Source organism: Notechis scutatus, chromosome 2, assembly GCF_049901735.1.
Source record: "Notechis scutatus isolate UNSWTSFEM ecotype Mainland chromosome 2, rNotScu1.2, whole genome shotgun sequence".
NCBI lineage: Eukaryota > Metazoa > Chordata > Lepidosauria > Squamata > Elapidae > Notechis > Notechis scutatus.
In genome coordinates this window covers 98,791,859-98,814,688 of record NC_142010.1, presented here as the reverse complement: position 1 = coordinate 98,814,688, position 22,830 = coordinate 98,791,859, and the positions used below count along the sequence as shown (strand labels likewise).

Below are 22,830 nucleotides of genomic sequence, written 5' to 3'. Positions count from 1 at the left end.
CTTGTGCCTATAATAGCCATATTATAGTTGGTTGAGTAATATATATGCCATATTGTGTATAAACCTTTTCTAGATGACTTTCCATAGGCTCTAATAGTAAAATACAGGTTTAATTTGATTATTAATTTTTAAAATTTACTGCATCACCCATTCACAACTCTTTTGAATTGACAGCACAACTTTTCTATTCATATAACTTTTTGGAACTGATAGTAACGTTCTATATCATAATATAGATATAGAGCTTTATCTATCTATGATAAACCAGAATGGGAACCATTTGATCAAATGAGATGTCTCTTTGTTGACAACTGAACAAGCACTAATTTATCAACAGAAAATATAGTATATTCCTGATTCTGTTTTCTCCTTGTCTACTTGACAACATACAATATCTGGACAAAGGGGAAAGAAAGTATTTTTAGACATGGCTCTCTGAAGGGCATATGAGCTGAACCAAGTATTTACATTCCAGAGAGGTAATAGTTTTAAATGGGTGAAATGATGTGTCATTTAAAATCTTGTGTTCTTTATTCTTAGCCAAAGAAAGTGAAGGATCCTCTCATTATGAAAAACAACTCGTTCACAGCACCAGCACCCACAACCAGCTGTACCCCAAATATTGCAAGAGATCCTGGACTAGCTACTATTGCTAAAAGTGCAACGATAGAGCCCAAAGAAGTGAAAGCTGAAACAAAGCCACCTGAACCCAAGAAAACTTTTAACAGCGTCAGCAAAATTGATCGACTATCAAGAATAGCATTTCCACTGCTCTTTGGGATTTTTAATTTAGTGTACTGGGCTACCTACTTAAATAGAGAGCCCCGACTTAATGACAAAAACCCTCCACACTAGCCCCATCATCCATAAGAGTTGTCTATCTATTTTGCACTGGGAATTGCTTTTGGGTTCTAAACACACAGCAGTTCTCATTTGCTTCATTGCCTCTGTTTTAAAGAAATTGAGATGTCCTTATTTTATAAAGCAAAAGTATATATTATATATATACGTATATATAAAATAGAAAAAAAAGATATTAACTCTGTATTCTAGGGCTGTAATAATGTGATGTAGACACCAGATTCTGAACCGTGACTTTGAACAAGGGAGGGAAATATAACAGAAATCCAAATCAATTGTCAATAGCTTACCTCTGGATGTTTCCAGAAGGGATGTTGTACATGTCAGAGCAGAAATATTTTTATGCAAAATGATAGAAGGTAAAACTGTCTTTATATATGTTCATGTTGCACATAAGTATTCTAGTTTCCATTTTTGGAGTGCTGCTTATTTGAATTATTTTATAGGATATGCATCTATCCAAAGTGCTGGATTCCAGAAAATATAGTATTTTTCTTAGATTTCCTATTTGCTGAATTATCCAACCACCAATTTTAAAGCAAATTAATGTTCATATTTACATACAAAACAGTCTATTTCCTAATGGTAGATTTTCTCACAGAATAGCACATTGATTCATAGAATGAATGCTTTAATATGCTCTCTCACTTCAGTCTTATTTTAAACATCAGATGGTCACTTGACTCGATAATATCAACCAATGGCACATTCAGTGCAGATCTAAATCTCTTTGTTTCTGTTAGATAAAAACAATACAGGGTCGATTCTTCTTTTGTGCTTCTGTATTTGTATTAAGGCTTTTGTTCGTTCGGTTGTTTGCTTTCGAAGGAAAACAATATTTAACAATCTCTAGGTACACTGAATGTATTATTTTATCAAATGGTACAAGAGGCTTGCAATCCTAAGCACCCTGACCTGAGAATTATCTAGGGACTTTGGGGGCCATATCTTCAAGTCAATAAGTAGAGAGATTGCACTGAAAAGTTTTAGGTTGCAACACATGGCAAAAAGAAAGACAAAATGTATTATTTCAACAACGTGTAAATATACTACATGAGACTACATTTTTTTTTTACTTTTTTATGTTCATATTATGCCTTGTGGGGGTTAGTTCTCTGAACTCTTAATAGGTTGCATTTTTAAAAGAAACATTTAGAACCTGCACTTCTTTTTTTTAAGAACAGTCAGTGGCATTTGAAAGAAAAGGGAGAAAAAAAGACAAGGAAGAGAGCTTGGAATAGGATATATTCCATTTGTAAAGCGTTTATCTTTAAAATAGCTTGCAATTTGAAACCTATCATCTAGTTATACTATTAGGTTAATGACTGGTATGCTCAGGTAATGCGTGAATACAAAAATATGGAATTATATTTGGTAGGACAATGGTAAAATATTTAAGACAAACGTCATCTGTACATTATTGCTATATTTGCTGAAACATAACTGTTAACAATAAGTGATGTAATATATGTAGCATTAAATACAGAAAAAAACATACTCAAACGAATGTACAGGAAAATACATTTTATTGAGTAAAACTTATTACATTTTATTTTTACTGTAGCAATATATTTGTAGGAACAATATGTAAGGGCTTTAAATACAAAATGTCCATTTTTCAAGTTATTAGTATTCCCAAAATAATGCTACCCAGTTTTATTTCTGCTGAAAAATTATTTTGAAGAGGGGGAGTGGAAATCAAATTACCAAGATGGATATTTTAAAAAAATTGAGTGGAAGCATGGATTTGGGGAGGTGTTAATATAAGGGTTCAGAATTCATAACACATGGTAGTGAATGCATATTAAAAAAACAAAGTTGTATGGACCTTCAGTCAAAATAGCTAACACAATCGATATCTATACATGTTACAGGCAATGTTTTATATACTATTTCTCAATAAATCAAAAGGTTGCTGCAGTTAGTATCTACAAATGAAATAGTTTACTTTTTCCTTAGAAAAGGTGACTTTAAAAAAAAACACCCTAACGCTTCATTGTCTACCATTTAGTCCTGTCTAAACTTGATGAGCTAATCTGACTGAAGCTTACTAAAGAGGATCTGTTATCTTCTAGTATTATGTGTAGATATATGTATAGAAAAACAATCAAAATAAAATATGAATTTCACTTCAGTATTTGTTTATCTTGTTATTTTGGCGTTTAATCTAGTGTGTTCATTAAGGGCATTTGACCTTCAGAGTTATCCATTTGGCTCCTTTCAGCCTGCATTTGGCACATTAGAGATGAATATTACTTAACTATTCTGCTTTTTTTTATTTTGCTATGCAATCATGCATTCTTTCATCTCTTAGTTTCTTAGTCTCTGTGAACAGTATCCTGTATAAATCTGATTGCACAGTTATCAAAGACAAGGTACTTTCTGTGTAACTTTTTTACAATGCTTTGCTAAACCATGTAATAATAGTAAGTCTTCCTTGAAAAATAATGATACACTCTTATAGAGGTCAGTTTCTGTTTACTCCTGGAACAATTAAAAACAAGATGACATTGAATGTTTATTGCACTTCAGTGCAGCAATGTGGCAATAAGACCTAAATCTATAACAGAGATTGTTTATGGCAGATGCATGTAATGCTTTACAGAGTTTAGCAAAATCTCATTATTTTATGTTGAACTGTAATTCTATTATACTAATAAAGTTTAAAACAAAAACTATGAGTAATACAAGTGAATGTTTTACTTGGCTTATTTATGTTTATAAATGACCATGCAGGCCAATGTATGAAAGGCTGAAGGATTTAGATCATATGTCAGAGAAAATTTGACAAGAGATGTAAAAAACAAACAAAACACACACAGCTCCTGCTGTTTGTGCATATTGTTTGAAGCATTATTCTGTTTTTTTTTGTACAACATAGTCCTTGTTTGATGTGTTTCCTTTGATTTATGACCCATGCTTTATGGATTGAGATGGACCATTAAATGCATAGTAAACTCAAGACGAGAACAACCCAAATGAAAGCATAAAGCAATGATGAGTGTTCCTTTAGATGCTTTGATTCCAACCTTTCAAATCCAATCCAATAACAGTGAATGACTTGAAGACATTTTCTTATCTACAACATATAATTATCATATGGTCTAATAAAAATAAAAGCTGAAGGAGATATGGAGGGCTTATCATGAATATAATAATCAGTCATCTTATATTTCATCTTTTTCTCTCACATGCTACTCTTCTACAATAGTAACTGAGAATGTACTTTTTCTGGTCCTTTTTATCAAACTATATGTAGTTAATCCAAAAACTTGCACTGAATTATGAACCATCATACTATGTATTTGTCTGGATGAAATTCAAAACATAATGAAATAAGCTACAACTTTGAACCAGTCAAAGACTAGTTAACTGATATATTTTCACTTTAAATGTATTATTTTAAAAGAATAACACTTCCAAGATCTATGGTTCATTTCCCCCCCTTTTTAATAAATAATTTTTTATTAAAAGTTTTAAAGAGGACATAAAAAAATTATCGAAAACAGAATAAACAGAATAAAGAAAGAGAAAGAAGGGAAAAAACAAAGATGCATAAAGAAAAGATAAAAGCTTCTGATTTTATTTGTAGTATATGCAAATATAATTACAAAGTTAAGTCTTTATATTCACAAAAAGGTCACTTTCTTCTATTATTAATTTTTTTGATCATCAAAACCATGTCATAAAGGGGTTTCTAGTCAATCAACTTTTTTTCAGTTCAGTCATCGCTGTAAATTCCATTAAATCACTAACCATTCCACTATTGTTGAACTTGTTTCCACTTTTGAACATATAACAATTTCCCCATAGTAGTCATATATAAAAAACAAATTTCCATTGTTTTTTCTAGCTGTTCATCAGTCCCAAAATAAAAGTCTCTGGTTGCAATTGTGCGTTAGTCATTAAAAGCCTCTCAACTAGTCTATTTAGTTGTATATAGATTTTTTTTTTGCTTTTTTACAGATGCACATTACATTATAAAATGTATCTCACCTCCTATTATTCTTTTTCAAAGAAGCCACCTGGACTTTTATAGAAAAAGTCACCCCAGTTTTTCCAACCACACACCTCTTTTCCCCCTCTTTCCAGGTGTGCAGCCATCATTGCTTCTTCCCTAATGCCCGTTGATTTTAAAATAATCCTCAAAACTGCTTAAAAACCTAAAATATGACTGTGGAAAGCTGCATCTTTTTTTTGTCCCTGCCAAAAATCAAATTTATTCAATAAAAGAGAATGGTATAAGAGTTCTTAAGATTTCCTGTTCAAATGAAATGGTCAAATTAAAAGCTTCTAAAAGATGTCAGAGCCTGTGTTTTTGTCTCATTGCAGAGAGATAGACAGACTAACATCACCGATGCTGATAATCTCATTTGACTGAACTGCTGTGGGAGTTTTGAAACATCAGACTAGATTTTGTATTCATAACATAGCTACTGATTACAGACTTTTCGGCAAAAAGCCGAATTCTCTTTACTTTTTTTTCCTTTTATAATATTGTCTAGTATGCACGAGACGGTGCTGATTACTGAACACCCTATAAAAACCAGTGATGCATTCTAAGCTTAATCCATCAAGAGGAACTATGAACCAGTATTACACAAACCAGGCAAAAATAGATTGTATTTTGTCCTTTGACCAAATATATAAAATAGTCTTGTGCCAAAAATCAAGAAAATGTAGCAGAACTTAAGATATTAGAGATATAGAAGAAACTCATTTAAACAGTTTTTCTTACTTCATCAGTTGTGATCTTGGCCAAAAACATTAGCTTATGAAATGGGTACTTCCTGAATGTGGGTATACCAATGAAGCAGTGATGGGATTCAAATTTTTTTTACTACTGGTTCTGTGAGCGTGGCTTGGTGGGCGTGGCAGGGGAAGGATACTGTAAAATCTCCAGTCAGAGGTGGTATTTGCTGGTTCTCCGAACTACTCAAAAGTTCCAGTATGGGTTCTCAAGAACTGGTCAGAACCTGCTGAATACCACCTCTGCAATGAAGATATTCTTTCATATGAAAAAGAAACTAACAAAATAACAGAGTTGAGTTGGTGTGCTCTCTCCAGCCAAAGTATCTGGTCTCAAAATTGGATGACTGATAATCTGGCTGAGTCTCAAAGGGAGGCTTAGATACTGTCAAGAAAACCCATCCAAATTTATCATCCAGAGTCCTGGCTATATCCTGATATGGAAATCAATGGGAAAAGTGAAGAGTTATTTTTAAAAAAAACACCTTTGTGTAGCATCACCCCCGAATGAACCACTTATGATTAAGTCCTTCTGTCCCTCTTCTCAAATAACCAGTCTGCCTGACATTGACACACCTTGTGAAATTTGTGGGGCTTTAATTAAGATAATACTCCTCTCTAGCCAGAGGTGATAAATCAGGAGATTGCAGCTGGATCAGGAATTCAGCCATTTCTGAACTCCACTTCTGGATTAGGATTGTCACTTCTCTTATGGCCACAGTAGTTTGTTTGTTTTTTGCCTCAGAACAACACTATCTCTGCCTTTGCAGGGGTTCAGATCTCTCCCCCCTCAGTCCTTTTTTTCTTGACAATCCCCCTTTCCCCCCCCCCTCTCTTTCTCTCTCCTCCCTCAAATTCAATCTTGCATTTCTTGGTGTGTCTCTTTCTGCTCTCTGCTCGTCACTCTTGAAGTCGCTCTTCAACTTTTCTGAGTTGCCAATGAGCAATGAATGAAGCATTTCCTTTCTTTTTTCCTAAACAAGTTCTTCAGTGAGAACTGCATCCTCTACCTCAGAATTATGTAAATTATGGTTTGTAAACAATTAGTCACAAAATTAACATACTTGATAACTATGCAATGAATTTGGAATGAAGGCAACTAGCATTTCTTTTTATCTGGTCAAGTTTAGCTGCTCATACTGATTTAAGTATTTTTTATTTGGTACATAGACATAGTTTTACCTTCTTCAAACTCTGGTTGTTGGTTGCATAACACTTTGGATACTGCAGCTTTTTTCATATACATCTGAAAGTTTGTTTTCAAACATTGTAAATCTCATAAATGCATAATTATGAAGGCACTCACTACTACACAACCAATGGCCCTCGGCTGTGCTATGCAACATACTATTCTCCTGATTCTCTGGGTCTTGCCTTGTGCACCAAAAAGGCAATTTCCTGAAGGTTAAAGACCATTTTTATCTTCAGGGATAAAGGGAGAATTGTAGTCCTTCCATCTTTTATAGGAGCTGAAATTTTCCTGATCCAATTATCTGCTTTCTTTTCTAATCTTTCCTTTAACTATTCAGAAAATTTAAGCCATTTCCCCTCCCTTTGACCTACCCTGGCTGCAGTCATAACTCTGTTGCAGGTTGAAGTGTTCTCTTTATTTATTTATTTATTTTGTCCAGGCATCCAACCTGGGCAAAAATAAATAATTAAAATAAATCATTAGTTTGTTTTTAATGGTTGAAGCACATCCTTATTCCTTTCCACATTCCTACCCTTCCTCTTGTGCATCACTTTTTTTTTTTGCTTCATTGTCCAATTGGTGTCCATGTACAGTGCCAGGAGCCAGCAGTAGCAGCTGTTGTCACATTTTCTGTCTTTACCTTAACATAATAAGAGTACTTGGGCTCCAAAATCCAGAACCTATAGAAGGGATGCTCGGCAAGTGTGTCAGTCCTTGGTACCAAATTGTAGCTGGAAGGGAATCAATGGTGGTTACCCCAAAGGTGCTTTTTCAAGAAGTAACTGGACTTTCTGGTTTTTTCATTGAAGACATTTGCTTCTCATCCAAGAAACTTCTTGGATTTGCCTTTTGAAAAAGCACCTGTGGTACAACCATGACCCAGAAGACTGAGAATGTCCATAGACATTCATCAGCAGTGATAATACCAAACAATGGAAGTTAGAAGCAAATGGGGTTATATTGAAGTTATTTGTGGGGATATGACTAAATGGCTGATAGCAATAGCACTTAGCTTTATATACCACTTTTTAGTGCTTTACAGCCTTCTCTAAGTGGTTTAGGCTAGGAGTATAAGTCACCTAACAGGTATTTGGGTTAGAAATATATAAATCAGGATAGACATTTTAATACTGTCTCTTTAAGAGAATCCTAAAAGTGTAATTGGGTGTGGTTTCTCAAACAGCCATAAGATGGAGCCAGAAACCTGGGTAGTTTTAGTCTTAGTCTCAGAACAAGTCTCAGTGAGTCTCTCTGTTTCCTTCTGTTGGAGAGTTTTGCCGTTCCTCCTAACTGACTGATATTCATGGATTTGATGTAAGTCTGATACTGAACTGTTTTTGACATTGGACTTTGTTATTGGATTATTCTTGGACTGAAAACTGACTGATCTTACCTGTGAATGACTTTGGACGGCTTGTTTTGAACTTTACTTAAACCTTTCTGGAAGTAAAAACCTATATTTACTGTACAGTATATCTGTGTGCTGTGTGTGTATTATTCAAACACTACTCTCAATACGTCTCCCTGTATGCGCTCATTCTCCTAACGGGGAATTACCTCAACAGTTTACAGTGTCAGCATGTTGTCCCCAACAATCTGGGTTTTACCCACCTCAGAAAGATGGAAGGCTGAGTCAACCTTGAGCCTGATAGGATTCAATATTCCAAATTGTAGGCAGCTGGCTGTCAGCAGAAGTAGTTTGCAGTACTGCACTCTTACCACTGTACCACCTAAGGTCATCTAAGCTCATGTTGCTGTCTGTCTCAACGTTTGTTAGCAAGCCCTTCTGGCAAAGCATGGATTAATGCAAATTAGGATCCAGGGTGAAGGAACTTCCTCAATTATTTCATTATCAGTTTTTCCTGCACCCAGTCTGCTGAATGGGACTGGAAACTCCAGAGTCTGTATCTGTAGTTACTATGGAAATTTGGCAATGGGCCTTTGGGGAGATCTATGAAGAACTCAGGCCTTGAAATAAGCAGAAAGAAAGCAGCAAATGAAATGCTTGGGAAAGGAATGGACTTCGGTGTTATTAACATCATCCACAGTCAATCAGATTAATAATAGCATGAAAAAAAAGCCAGAATTAGAAAATTAGGGATTTTCAGTTCAGCAGCTAAAAAATACAGTATATATACCAAAGTAGAGAGAATAGGGAGAGACCTTTTCTTCAAAACCTGCTATTGCAATCATTATACTGTATATGTCATTTGCTCATTGCTCCCATAAACTCACACTTCTAAGTATTTTCCCAACCAGGAAAGTTTTTATAGAGTCAGATCTAGAATTTTGTTAGTTCATCAGGACACCAGAGTCTAAAAATAATTCTTTACAAATTAGGGATAACAAAATACTATTCTCAAAGTATATAATGTTGAAGATGGTAATGAACATGGATTAAAAGAGATGGGTTAGCATGTGGCTAGAGATGTAAGCTTTTGTTTGTCATGAATGACTAGTGCAAAGAAGGAAGTGGAATAAAATGGAAATAAGAAATGACAATTAAAAAAAGAAAAAAAGAATGAGACCAATAAATCAAGAAGTGAGAAACCCCTAAGCAAAACAAAACCAAAACCAAAACCCATATGCTTGCTATATATCTATATGTAAGGCAGGCTATTTATAACTACTGGTATTCTTAATGGGAAAAATAGTAAGACAACAGGCTGTTTTACGACCAACTCTTAATGGGAATTACACAATGGATGGGTCTCAGGAGGCCATAAGTAGCTATAAAGGTAAATATTGGCTCTAAAGAATGTCAGACAAGCTATTATACCTATGTATCCTGAACTCACAAAGGGTTTTATCAACTATTACTTTGTTTTACTATCATTACTGTTCTATTAACCAAGAAAGTTCACTTGATAGATAAGGTAAATTTATGAGCTTGGAAATGTAAGTTCAATACAAATAGGAAATGAAAATTCATATGCTTTTATAAAATAACCACAGCTGAACTGGGAATATTATTCAAGAAATGTAACTTTTTGTTCAAAGCATATAAATCAGACAAATCAAAAAGTAGCAGCTATGTTATTTCACTAGGAAATGATGCAATTATAGTCCAAGACCTCCTGAATGGCACATATTAGTCCTGCCATAAATTTACCTACTGCTATCACTATAGCCAAAACCTATACTGAGTGGGAATTCAAATAAGTGAACCTTGACAATATTAATCCGAATATGCTTAAAATGTTCTGGGTAATCAAGAATTGTTAAGTTTAGTTTCATATCACCTAAACATGCAAATATTTCCTTTCAAATGTCTTTTTTTTTCTTCTGAAGTTTGAGTTACATCTACCTTCAGCTGGATGCAGATGTTAGGGTTAGACTAACATTATGAATCATTAACTAAAGTAATTAGAAATTGTGCATGCAGCTTCCTAGATACAGTATAATGTATGTTATATATTATCTATGTATCTATGTATCTACAATATGTATTTATGTATCTATCTCTGTACCTATATCTATCTATCTATCTATCTATCTATCTATCTATCTATCTATCTATCTATCATCTATCTATCTATCATCTATCTATCTATCATCAATCAAATTTTCATGAAATTCCTGCCTCTCTCCCAAACTACAACTCTCTCTCTTTCTCCCCCCCTTGTGTAAGAATAAATGCTAAAAATACAATTTAGACTTAAAGTTAATGCATTTTGTCATGATTTTTTCCAATCAGTTTCTCTGTACTGCCAGAAAAACACAGCCTTAAGGTCAGATATCCTTATGTTATAGCCTGTCAGTTCATCATTATATCTATGTACCCAATCTCCAACTTTTAATTGTTTAATCTGACTTAGTTTAACAAAAATGCAATTGCTAGACACTGTTCCACTGTCTCCAAGCCAGTGCTTTTGTCAATCATTCATGGTAGGCCAAAGCAGGACTAGAATTCAAGAGTCTCCAATTTTTAGCCTGATGCCTTAACCTCTAAACCAAAATGGCTCTTTTGAAATATGTGGTGCATTATAAACATTGCAATTAATTTAAAATGAATTAATTACTGGAAATTCATTTGATGGGGAAAAACAGAATTGACAGGATATTGAGGATCTTGTGTTGGAAAATATTGAAAACGTCCAGCTAGCAGCAGCAGCAGCAGCAGCAGCAGCAGCAACCTGCTATGACCTAATGTGCAAAGTTATGTCAGGCTTTAAATGCACCATGTGGAATGCACCAGCAAATGCAGAATCAGCAAAATTGTCATTGATTGATTATGTGCCATCAAGACTACAAAGATAGATTTTATCCATGATGATTTGTCCCTAGATTAATCTTACAAGCCTTCTACATACACCTATCTATTTGTCACTATTGCCAAAGATCGTTATGAGTCAGGAGACAGGCAAAACATAAAACTGAAATAATAATTGTTTGTGCCATAAGAGGCTTGAAAGCTGAAATGGGTTCAGGCAAAGAGCAATCTGCTCAAGGCGACCTATGTCAGCATCAGAAAGCTCTTGCTTTGAGACAGCCGTGTCCCAGAATTTAACTTACAAACACTCAGTGTGCTAATATCAACCACTTTTTTAATCACAGCTGTACTATGGAAAGGAACTGATGCAAAATATAAAATTAATAGACATAAACATCTTATTTCTCTTTCCCCTCAACCATTATTAGAACATTAAACAACAAACATTCCAAAACACATCAAAATCAGTTCCTCTATTCTCACAAATCAAAGCGTAATTATCATTAAGAGGTTAGACTACGGTGGATTACAACTCATCTTATTTCCCAGTCAGGATAGCCAGTAGGGGAGGCTATCTGAGAAAATATTATAAGATTTTCATCAAGTTGCAAATGAAAAGATGCAGAGAAGCTGTTGCTTCTTGAAAATGACATGGATACCAATGGCTGGCAGAGCTTCATTACAGATGGCCTTCATCTTACAACAGTTCATTTAGTGACCATTTGAAGTGAAGAAAGTGACTTATGACTGTTTTTTACACTTATGACCATTGCAGAATCCATCCCCCCATGTTCAAAATTCAGATGCTTGACCACTGACTCATATTTATGACAGTTTCAGTGTCCAGGGGTCATGTGTTCACCTTTTACAACCATCTGACAAGCAAAGTCAATAGGAAAGCCAGATTCACTTAATGATTGTGTTACTAACTTAATAACTGTAGTGATTTACTTAACAACTGTGGCAAGAAAGGTTTAAAATGGAGCACAATTCACTTAACAACTGTCTCACTTAGCAAGAGAAATGTTGGGCTCAATTGGGGGCTCTATGTCAAGGACTATCTGTACATCAGCATTAAATCAATTCAAGGAAGATTCACCTTTAATGGGAAGAGTTGTGATAGAGCAAATGCATTGCATGTTGAATTTCCAAGACTAGGTCTCTGGCATTTTTACATATTCCTGAGAAAATATTCATAAATGAAACCTTGGAGATTTGATGTGGGCAATATTCAGCTTTGTTGACTGATTTCAATAAAAGTTGTTCCTATATCACATTAGAATAATAGAACTGGAAGGATCTGTTTAAGTCCTCAGGTCAAAGCATCTACCATAACTGTCTCTCTAGTCCAGGGCTGTCAAACTCCTGGGCTGTGGGCCAGATGCGTCACGTGCTGGCCATGCCCATGCAGGGGTGGGATGCTACCGGTTCTGCCCAGCTCTATAGAACCAGTAGCTCTGAAGAGCAGTAGACACCGAACCGGTTCTGTGTTTGCTGCTGTTTGGCCCACCCGCCTGCCTGGGCTCTTACCTGTCCTTTATTTCCTGCTTCTTCAACCTCAGCTGCTTTGCACAGCACAGCTGAGGTTGAAAAAGCAGGAAAAAAGTGGCTTTTCAAACGCTGCGCACCCATGCGCAGCACTTTTCCGTTGTCCAGGCGGCAGTTTATGGTTTTTACATGCGTGTATGCGCACAAAGCGTAGTCACCAAACTGGTAATAACACTAGTTGAATCCCACCCCTGTGCACATTCCCAATTTAGCGAAGGGGGAAAAAGTCCCACTACATCATGTGATGCTGTTGTGATGATGTGAGTTTGACACCCTTGCTCTAGTCTCTCCTGTCCAATGAAAAGAAAACTATAGTTTCTAGGTAGGAAATGTCTAGGAAGTCTCTAGGTAATTGGTTTCATTTTCAGTATGCTTATTATTAGTTTCTCTAATATTTAACTAGACTCTGATTTCCTGTATCACAAAGATCATTATTCCATGTCCTATATTCTAGGTCATGGCTTTTTTTGAGGAGATGAGGGGGGGAATTGTACAACCATTCAGGTCAACCATTCAGTCAATTCTTTTCAAGCTAAACACAGTCTGTTCCTTCCTTTTTTCAACTCACCATTTTATTTAAAGCTAAAGGCATCCAGTTCTCTCGATCACTCTTGTTAAGCCTGGATTCCCCAACGGGTGTTAAGGAAAACAAACTAAACAGAACGTGTAGCGAAGTCAGATAGGAAGACAGGTAAATGTGTGAGATAAGTTTTCTAGTTAACACGCAGTAAAAATACAGATACGCTTGTGCTATCAAAAATATAATTTATTCCATTTAAGAATTATAGCATAGTCATTATAAACAGTCCATTAGTCAAATACCAAATTCAGTCAAGTCTTGTCGAGGATACTCTAATTGCAAAGTCGTGTCGAATAGCCAGTGTACATATAATAAATCTGTCCAAAACTTATCTTCTCTCCGTTGAGAAATATCTTCAAAGTAATCCAACATTTCTTCTCCTCCCCGATCCAGCAAGAATGCAGTCTTCAATAAGCCAGCCAGTAAGAGCCAGAGAGTGCCTTGCTGCTTATATAGTACTTTTACAGCTGCACCCTTAATTACATTCCTTTAGCTTAAAGTCACATACACTTTATCTGACAAACCATGATTCATCATTTTATTATCTTTACCCAAAACAGTTAGGGTAAAACAATGTTATCCCTAACAACTCTTCTGAGGATTTTAGTTCTAAACTCCTGGACATCCTGGCTGCCAAGAATTCTTCCATAATTCAGATTGCCTCACATATGTGATCTGCAGTCCTAATCTGGGTGAGGATTGAAGAGCATCAATTTCACAGGAGAAACATATCCTCAATTATGCCCTTGATTTTCTTGCAGCATTATAGGTAGTTATCCCCTCCCCTTGCATTGTTTGAGGAATAGACAAATGTAAATTTATTCAGCTGTTTGATCAGCCAGGGGGCTAACAATTCCCTTCTGTGGTGAAAGGACTGGGAAGTGAGCCAAGGTTTTTTGCATTTGCTTGGGTGCTCTCATGATGAAGATTCCAACTATGTCAGGTTTTGTCTTTCCCAAGCTTTTGCTCACTCTAAATTTACTTTCCATCTTTTTAAAGTTACAACTTCTTTCAGGCTTTTCTCTCTTTTCATTAGCAGAATGTTCTTCTTCATATTTCCTAACATTTTTTCTTTCCAAAAGAGTGCTTTGAATTGGTTTTAGAGGTTGCCAGATGCCCTCACCTCGCTCCTTATGATAAGCTTTGTTCTTTTCTGTGGCTTTTGGTTTTTCTGCTCTCTATTCCTGGTAGAATTTAAAATTATTCTGTTCTAAGTCTGCTGTTTCAAGCCAATACCCAAGGATCATATTGATAGTAAGGGAAAGGCAAGGTTATAGATAAGAAAGGAGAAAAGCAAAAAAAACAAAAAACAGGTCAAATTTGGTGGTGGCAGCATGCTTAAGTAACGTGCATGCTGAAACATGGTTGTGGATTCAGACACACAAGCAGCATGGAGACAATGTTAGCTTGTATTTTAAGCTATGCCTAATATGACTTACAACCATTTGGTATCCTGGCTCCACTCACTGCATTCTCCTGCTTCAAGGGGAGCTTCCAAAAAGTTGCAGATTAAATGCACAGGCTGCTACTTTTAGGCAAAAACTTCTATCTTCACTGACCCAGCTTGGCATCATTCAAAGTCATTAAGTTCGCCTTATTGTCTGAGCCCAGAATCCAATTTGCTTTGCCTGCTTTGCTTAGAAGCTGGTCTTACTGAATTCAGCAGGACATCTGCCAAGTTCTGTGTATATATATAAGTGTAGCTCTCCTTCTGGAAAAGAAAAATCCCTATACAGCAGAGGTCTCCAACCTTGGCAACTTTAAGACTTGTGGACTTCAACTCCCAGAATTCTCCAGCCAGCAGAGCTGGCTGGAGAATTCTGGGAGTTGAAGTCCACAAGTCTTAAAGTTGCCAAGGTTGGAGACTGTTATGAATCAATAAAGTAACTAGCATAAAATGCAAAGTAGGGTTTGAAGGCCTGCACACCTGATTGGTCCTCAAACAACGAACAGGGACTGTTCAGGATGAGGCCACTCCTTATTGGTTATTATTTGAACTTATCACAAAGGTTATTGGTTAATAGGGTAGCAGCCAACCCTATAAAAGGGTTACTGTTGCCCATAGAGTTGCTCTGTTCTATTCCTATTCCTGTTATTATTAAAGAGTTGAAGTCACTGGTCAGATGTCTGCTCTCCTTATTCTTCAAACTTAACACTGGCGACGAGGGTGGGATGCGGAGACCGAAGAGCTGACTGATCTACAGAGCAACCAACAGAGCACGTGGTCGAACATGCACTATCAACGGCAATCATGGCCAGCGGTGCCGTACCACCCGCTCCATTCAACCCAGAAACCGAAGACTGGGAGTCATACATGGATAGGTTCCAAACGTTTTTGGAGACCAACAACTTGAAAGATGCAACGGCCAGCAAAAAAAGAGCTGTTTTTCTAACCCACTGCAGGCCTACTGTGTTTAAAATGGCGAAGTCACTTGCCAAGCCAGCCAAGTAAAAGCAATGGACTGGGATGTCCTCGAGCCTTTGCTACGGGCCCACTCACGCGCCCACCGTGCCAACATTAGTCAGAAGGCACGAATTTTACCAGAGAGGCCAGCAGAAGGGCGAAAGCCTTGCCAACTACGTCGCAGACCTTCAAAACCTCGGAGGCCTCTGCGAATTCTCCAACTTAGAAGAAGCCCTCCGGGACCGCCTAGTTCTGGGTTTAGAGGATTGCACAATCCAGAGCAAAATCATGGCTAAGGGGGACATCAGCCTTACCGATGCCTTGGCAGCGGAAGCAACTAAGAAGTCGGCAGCACGAATGCGCCGTACCAGCGCACCGCTACGCCAACTCGCCGATGATACCTCGCCTCGCCCTGAGAGACACCGGTATCGACTCACCACGAAGACCTAGAATCCCCATCAGAAAGTGACGAGGAAGAGGTCAACCGACTCCGAACTGAACGAGACCAGTTCACACAACGCTCAAATCGACCTTGCGCAGGATGTGGAGCGAGTCACCCACGATCCAACTGCAAATTCCTCGACGCACTCTGCCGCGTTTGCGGAAAAAGAGGTCACATTGCAAAGGTTTGTAGAAGCAAACAATCCTCCAACTCCAAACCCCGACAAGTCGAATGCCAATCTTTAGGATTCCTCGGTACACACCGAGACAAACTGAACCACCAATGGGGAAACCACTCCTACAGAAACAACCCGTCCACCACTAACCCCAGGCGCGAAGAAACCAGACGGGAAGAAACCCACCAAACAATCACCATAGGCCACGCTACATCCTTAGACGCCGGAAAAATCCGAGTGAAGGTCACGATCGAAAACAAACCTTGTGTGATGGAGGTAGTCTCAGGATCATCCCTCTCGATGGTATCTTGGAAGACGCTCCAGCAGCTTATTCCAACAATTCGCCACCAAGACCTCAACCCTCAAAGGGTTCTACTCAAAGATTACCAGGGTAATCGAATTCCCGTCGTCGGGTCCCGCCAATTCCAGGTCTCTTTCAAGGACCGCACCGTCGCACTGCCACTGACTGTTGTCGACCGTGACCGGCCTAGCCTTTTAGGCCTACAATGGTTCGAGCCGCTCGGGATCACCGTAGCCGGAGTTCACCGGGCCGAGAGCAACGATTGGGAGGAGGCCCTCGTGCAAGAATTCCGAGACGTCTTCGCGAGCGGACTAGGCAAGTACAAGGGGACCCCAATATCTTTTAATTTGAACCCTGAGGTAGCACCCATCCGCCTTAAGCCGCGTCGGGTTCCGTTCGCCCTAAAACCTAAAATCGACGAACAACTCGATAAACTAATAGCACAGGGCGTGCTGGAACCTGTTAAGCCTGGATTCCCCAACGGGTGTTAAGGAAAACAAACTAAACAGAATGTGCAGCGAAGTCAGATAGGAAGACAGGTAAATGTGTGAGATAAGTTTTTTAGTTAACACGCAGTAAAAATACAGATACGCTTGTGCTATCAAGAATATAGTTTATTCCATTTAAGAATTATAGCATAGTCATTATAAACAGTCCATTAGTCAAATACCAAATTCAGTCAAGTCTTGTCGAGGATACTCTAATTGCAAAGTCCCTGTCGAATAGCCAGTGTCAGTACACATATAATAAATCTGTCCAAAACTTATCTTCTCTCCGTTGAGAAATATCTTCAAAGTAATCCAACACTTCTTCTCCTCCCGATCCAGCAAGAATGCAGTCTACAATAAGCCAGCCAGTAAGAGCCAGAGAGTGCCTTGCTGCTTATATAGTACTTTTACAGCTGCACCCTTAATTACATTCCTTTAGCTTAAAGTCACATACACTTTATCTGACAAACCATGATTCATCATTTTATTATCTTTACCCAAAACAGTTAGGGTAAAACAATGTTATCCCTAACATTCTCCCCTTTGGGTAATAATAATAAATATTACAATAATATATCCATTTACACTTTCAAATCATAATTGTCACAACTCTCTTTAAATTTTACAACACCTTGTGCTTTTGTAAACTGGTCTGCAATATTTTCTTCCGTCATGCAGTACTCAAGTTTAATTAGACCATTTTTAACAGATTCTCTAACATTTAAGTATCTTAAATCAGTATGCTTAGATCTAGTCTTTACAGCAATATTAGTAGCTAATTGTATAGCTGCCTGGTTGTCCTCGTACACAATAATAGAATCTTTAACAGTTATACCCATGTCTAATAATAACTGTTTGTACAGAATTAAGTCAGTGCATAGTAATGACAGACATGAAAATTCTGCTTCCATCGTTGACAAGCTAATATGCTGTTGTCTGATTTACCTCCACCCTATTAGTGTCTTACCAAATAATATAGCCATCCCAGATGTTGATTTTCTAGTGTTTATGTCAGTTGCAAAACTTGCATCTGCATAGGCACTAAGATTCAAATCACCTTTTGGCTCTAGATACAATGCATGGTGCATTGTTCCTTTAAGATATCTTAAAATTCTCTTTAATGCTTGCCAATGACATTGATGTGGATCATTATTATATCGTGCCAGCTGATTAACACTATAAGCTATATCTGGCCTAGACCAATTGCTTATATATGATAAGCTACCAATCAAAGATTGATATATGGTCTTATCAAATTTGGGACTTTGAGCATCAATTTTGCAAATTTCCTGACTCATTGGAGTCTTTGCAGGCTTACAAAGTTCCATTTTATATAATTTAATTAATTGGCAAATTTTATCCTCTTGAGATATCTTAAATCCTTTTTGGTTTTATTAATTGTCAATCCTAGATACTTTTGATTTCACCTAAATGTTTTAATTTTATCCTTTTGGCTAATAATGAAATAATCTCAGTAGCTTCATTATTGGTCTTAGTAATCAAAGCAATATCATCTGTAAATAGTAACAATAATGACACCGTTCCATTATTTTCTCTTTTAAACATACATGGATCTGCTAAACCAGATTTAAACCCTATATTGTTTAATTCTTTCACAATATATTGGTTCCATTCATAGCCAGATTGTTTCAATCCATATAAACTCTTCTTGAGTTTCCAACAATCATTGCTATTTACTTTATTATCATTTATACCAACCGGTTTTTTCAAATATATTGTATGCTGCAATGGTGCATGCAGATATGCAGTTTCTACATCTAAATGGTTAACTGTATAATTATTCTTAGCTGCCCACACTAAAGCGGCTCTTAAAGTTGTAGCCTTAAGATTTGGTGCAAATACCTCATCATAATCAAATACATTTTTGGTTAAATCCTTGTGCTACTAATCTAGCTTTATAAGTTACTTTCCCATTATTTCCAGTCTTTACTTTAAATATCCATTTGCACCCAATGGATTTTTCTCCTGGAGGTAATTTGGTTTCTTCATAAATCTTCATTTCCTTTAATGAATTTAACTCTTTTTCCATTGCCTTTTGCCAATTCACCTGATCCTTAGCAGGATACATCTTAAGTTCATCTATGCTAGTAGGAACTTTATTTACTTGGCAAACAATACTCGCCTGATATCTTTCAGGTGGTTTAGTTATACGCGTTGTGCGTCTAGGTATAACAGGACTTACAGGTGGACTTTCCTTTATTTCCTGTTCTTGACTATTTATCTCTTCTTGATCAATTATTTCCTCTTGATCTGATTCTATTTGCTCTTCATGGGCTTCTTCTTTAATTGGACTTTTCTTATAACTAGTCTTTTCTTTCTGCCTCTTGTAGGGTTCTATAACAACATCATTATCTGAATCTTGCTCTAATCTATTCCATCCTATATGTTCTAGGAATTGTGCACTAGCACTGCAGTATACTCTCGATGTACCTGGTTCCCAGAATCTATAAGATCTATGATTTGCTTGATATCCAAGAAAAATTAATCTTTTAGCTCTAAGTTGTCCTTTGTGCCTGAGTTGTGTAGGGATATGCACCCATGCTGGTGCACCAAATGTGTGAATATAATTCAAATCAGGTTTCCTACCATGCCACAGAGTGAATGGTAATTCACCTGTTGTTGAATTAACAACATTGTTTAATATGTGATTCCCACACATTATAGCTTCTCCCCACAAATTGTCAGGTAATCCAGAATCAGATAACATTGTCCTTCCCATTGATTGCAGTGTTTGGCCTCTTCTCTCAATAAATGCATTATGCTGAGGCCTATATGGTGCAGACTTTTTATGTTGAATACCTGCCATTCTAAGTCTATTCTGGAGTTTATTATTTGTAAATTCCGCACCATTATCTGTTATAAGAGTTACTAGTTTCTTTTTAGTTTTCCTCTCTGCAAATTTTAACCAATTAAAGAAATTTGTATACGTTTCAGTTTTTCTCTTCATTAAAAAACAGAAACCATACCTAGAATAGTGGTCCATTATACTTAATATGTATCTAGCACCACCTACACTTGGCTTTTTAGGACCTATTATATCGGCAAATACTACCTCTAAAGCCTCTTTGGTAGTAAATCCATCAACTCTATTTGCCGGTATAACTTTGCTTTTGTTTTGATTACAAGCAGAACATTGCAAATACTTATTACAAGGTTTCAAACTTATTCCTTTAGATAGCTGAACAGTTCTCTTAATCATTTTAAAATTTAAATGACCTAACCTTCGGTGTAACAAGTGAATACATTCATCATGAGGTTTTTTATTATCATAAATTGTGTTAGCCACTTCTAAACCATTATCATTTAACACATACAAGTCACCTCTTAAAGATGCAGTAATTTTCTTACCTTCTTTTTCAATTAAACAAGTATCTCCCTTAAAGGTAACTATGTATCCTAATCTAACCAACATTCTAACAGAAAGCAAATTAAATTTAAGTTGAGGTACATATAACATTTTTACGTTCTCATTTATATAAGAACAATGAGCTATACCTTGACCTTTTGCCTTCATTTTCCATCCGTTTGCTAATGAGATATGTTGTGTACTCATGGCCATTTTTACAAATTTTTTGTTATCATTTGTTATACAGTGGGACGCACCACTGTCAACCACCCATAAATTATTTTTTACAACTCCATTACTATACATTGCTAACTCATAATTCTTATTTCTTCTTTGATGGCTTACAGCATTCTGGCTTGCATTCTGGCACTTTGGTTTCTTACAAAATCTTGCAAAATGTCCTCTCCCCCCACAATTAAAACACCTTTTAATTGGGAATGCAGTAGGAGATTCATTATTTTCCTTTTGAGGTTGCTCCCTCCTTAACTGATCTCTTTCAAGCCTTCTTCTGGCCTCTTCAATCAATCTGCCAGTGATATCAGTTAAAGTTAGACTTTCTTTAGGCAATATTTCAAGGGAAGTTACGTAGTCATCAAAACTTTCGTCTAATGATGATAGAATTATGTAGACCTGGTGTAGCTCAGAGAAAATTAACTCCTTCTCATGAAGTTCTTGGAAAATGCTTTTCATAGTATTCAAATGACTCAGCATATCACCATTCTTTTGGAGATACGTGCGGAAAAGCTTCCGTGTTAGATTTATGTGAGCACCAACGTTATCTCGGACATAAATCCTCCTCAGTTTTTGCCAACACCCAACAGCTGTTTGTTCTCCGTGTATATGAACAAGCTGCTGATCAGTTAATGATAGTCCTATGATGCAAAGTGCTTGCTCATTTTTCTGTTTAAATTCTTCTATCTTTAGACTATCTTCCTCATCTGCAGGATCCCATTCTTCTACATTTGGTGGGTTTTCAATTATGTTCCACAGACCTTCTCTTCGTAGAAGTAGACTACATTTCATAGACCATGAAACATAGTTTGTTCCATCCAGCTTGGATATAAGGGACAAACTTTGTAGACTGACTTGTGCCATGTTTCACTATATGGATATAAAACTATAATTGATAAAACACAGCTGTCTGTTTACTGTAACGTGTAACAATACAAAATCTCACTTTTTACATAAACCTGTTTTTATCCTAGTTAAACAGACTTTGCAGTCTCTCTGGGCCCATAACCAGTGTTAAGCCTGGATTCCCCAACGGGTGTTAAGGAAAACAAACTAAACAGAATGTGCAGCGAAGTCAGATAGGAAGACAGGTAAATGTGTGAGATAAGTTTTTTAGTTAACACGCAGTAAAAATACAGATACGCTTGTGCTATCAAGAATATAGTTTATTCCATTTAAGAATTATAGCATAGTCATTATAAACAGTCCATTAGTCAAATACCAAATTCAGTCAAGTCTTGTCGAGGATACTCTAATTGCAAAGTCCCTGTCGAATAGCCAGTGTCAGTACACATATAATAAATCTGTCCAAAACTTATCTTCTCTCCGTTGAGAAATATCTTCAAAGTAATCCAACACTTCTTCTCCTCCCCGATCCAGCAAGAATGCAGTCTACAATAAGCCAGCCAGTAAGAGCCAGAGAGTGCCTTGCTGCTTATATAGTACTTTTACAGCTGCACCCTTAATTACATTCCTTTAGCTTAAAGTCACATACACTTTATCTGACAAACCATGATTCATCATTTTATTATCTTTACCCAAAACAGTTAGGGTAAAACAATGTTATCCCTAACATAACCCACCGACCACGCCCGGTGGGAAACCCCAATAGTGACGCCTATCAAGCCTGATGGGTCACTGAGAATTTGCGGAGACTACCGGGCCACCCTTAACCACACACTTCAACAAAGTGCATATCCAGTGCCAGTAGTGCAGCACCTGCTCCATTCCTTGGGGCGGAAATTTTTTTGCTAAATTAGATCTAGCGCAGGCATATCAGCAATTGCCTGTAGACCCTGCCACCGCCCGAGCGCAAACTATCGTCACCCATAGGGGTGCGTTTAAATGCAACCAACTCCAGTTCGGGTTGAGCGTCGCTCCCGGGATCTTTCAGAGCTTAATGGAGAGACTGTTGCAAGGAATAAGAGGGGTCGTACCGTATTTCGACGATGTACTCATCACCGCCCCTAACAGAGACATTCTAGAAAAACGACTCCGCATAGTTTTACAAAGGTTCCAAGACGCCGGCCTCAAAGTAAAAAGAAATAAATGCCACTTATGCACGGAAAGGGTAGAGTTTCTGGGATACCTCCTGGATAGCCAAGGGATCCATCCCACTGAGGACAAATTGAAAGCAATTAAGAGGGCCCCCACTCCAAGGAACAAGGCAGACCTTCAGGCATTCCTTGGACTTATCAATTTCTATAATGTATTTCTACCAAATAAAGCAACGGTAGCTGAACCACTGCATAGACTTTTAGACAAAAAAGCAACGTGGG

General features: G+C 37.1%; 1 protein-coding gene across 7 annotated transcripts in view; it reads left to right on the top strand.

Annotated features, from left to right (window-relative positions):
- Positions 1–3,539, top strand: part of GABRA1 (gamma-aminobutyric acid type A receptor subunit alpha1) — a 39,559-nt gene extending 36,020 nt beyond the window's left edge. For all 7 annotated transcript variants that reach the window (XM_087955495.1, XM_087955499.1, XM_087955498.1 and 4 more), the window contains one exon: positions 541–3,539. In XM_087955495.1, the coding sequence (XP_087811621.1) occupies positions 541–855 (315 nt within the window). In that variant the 3' untranslated portion in view covers positions 856–3,539. The remainder of the gene's footprint in view (positions 1–540) is intronic.
- Positions 3,540–22,830: the final 19,291 nt, after the last annotated feature.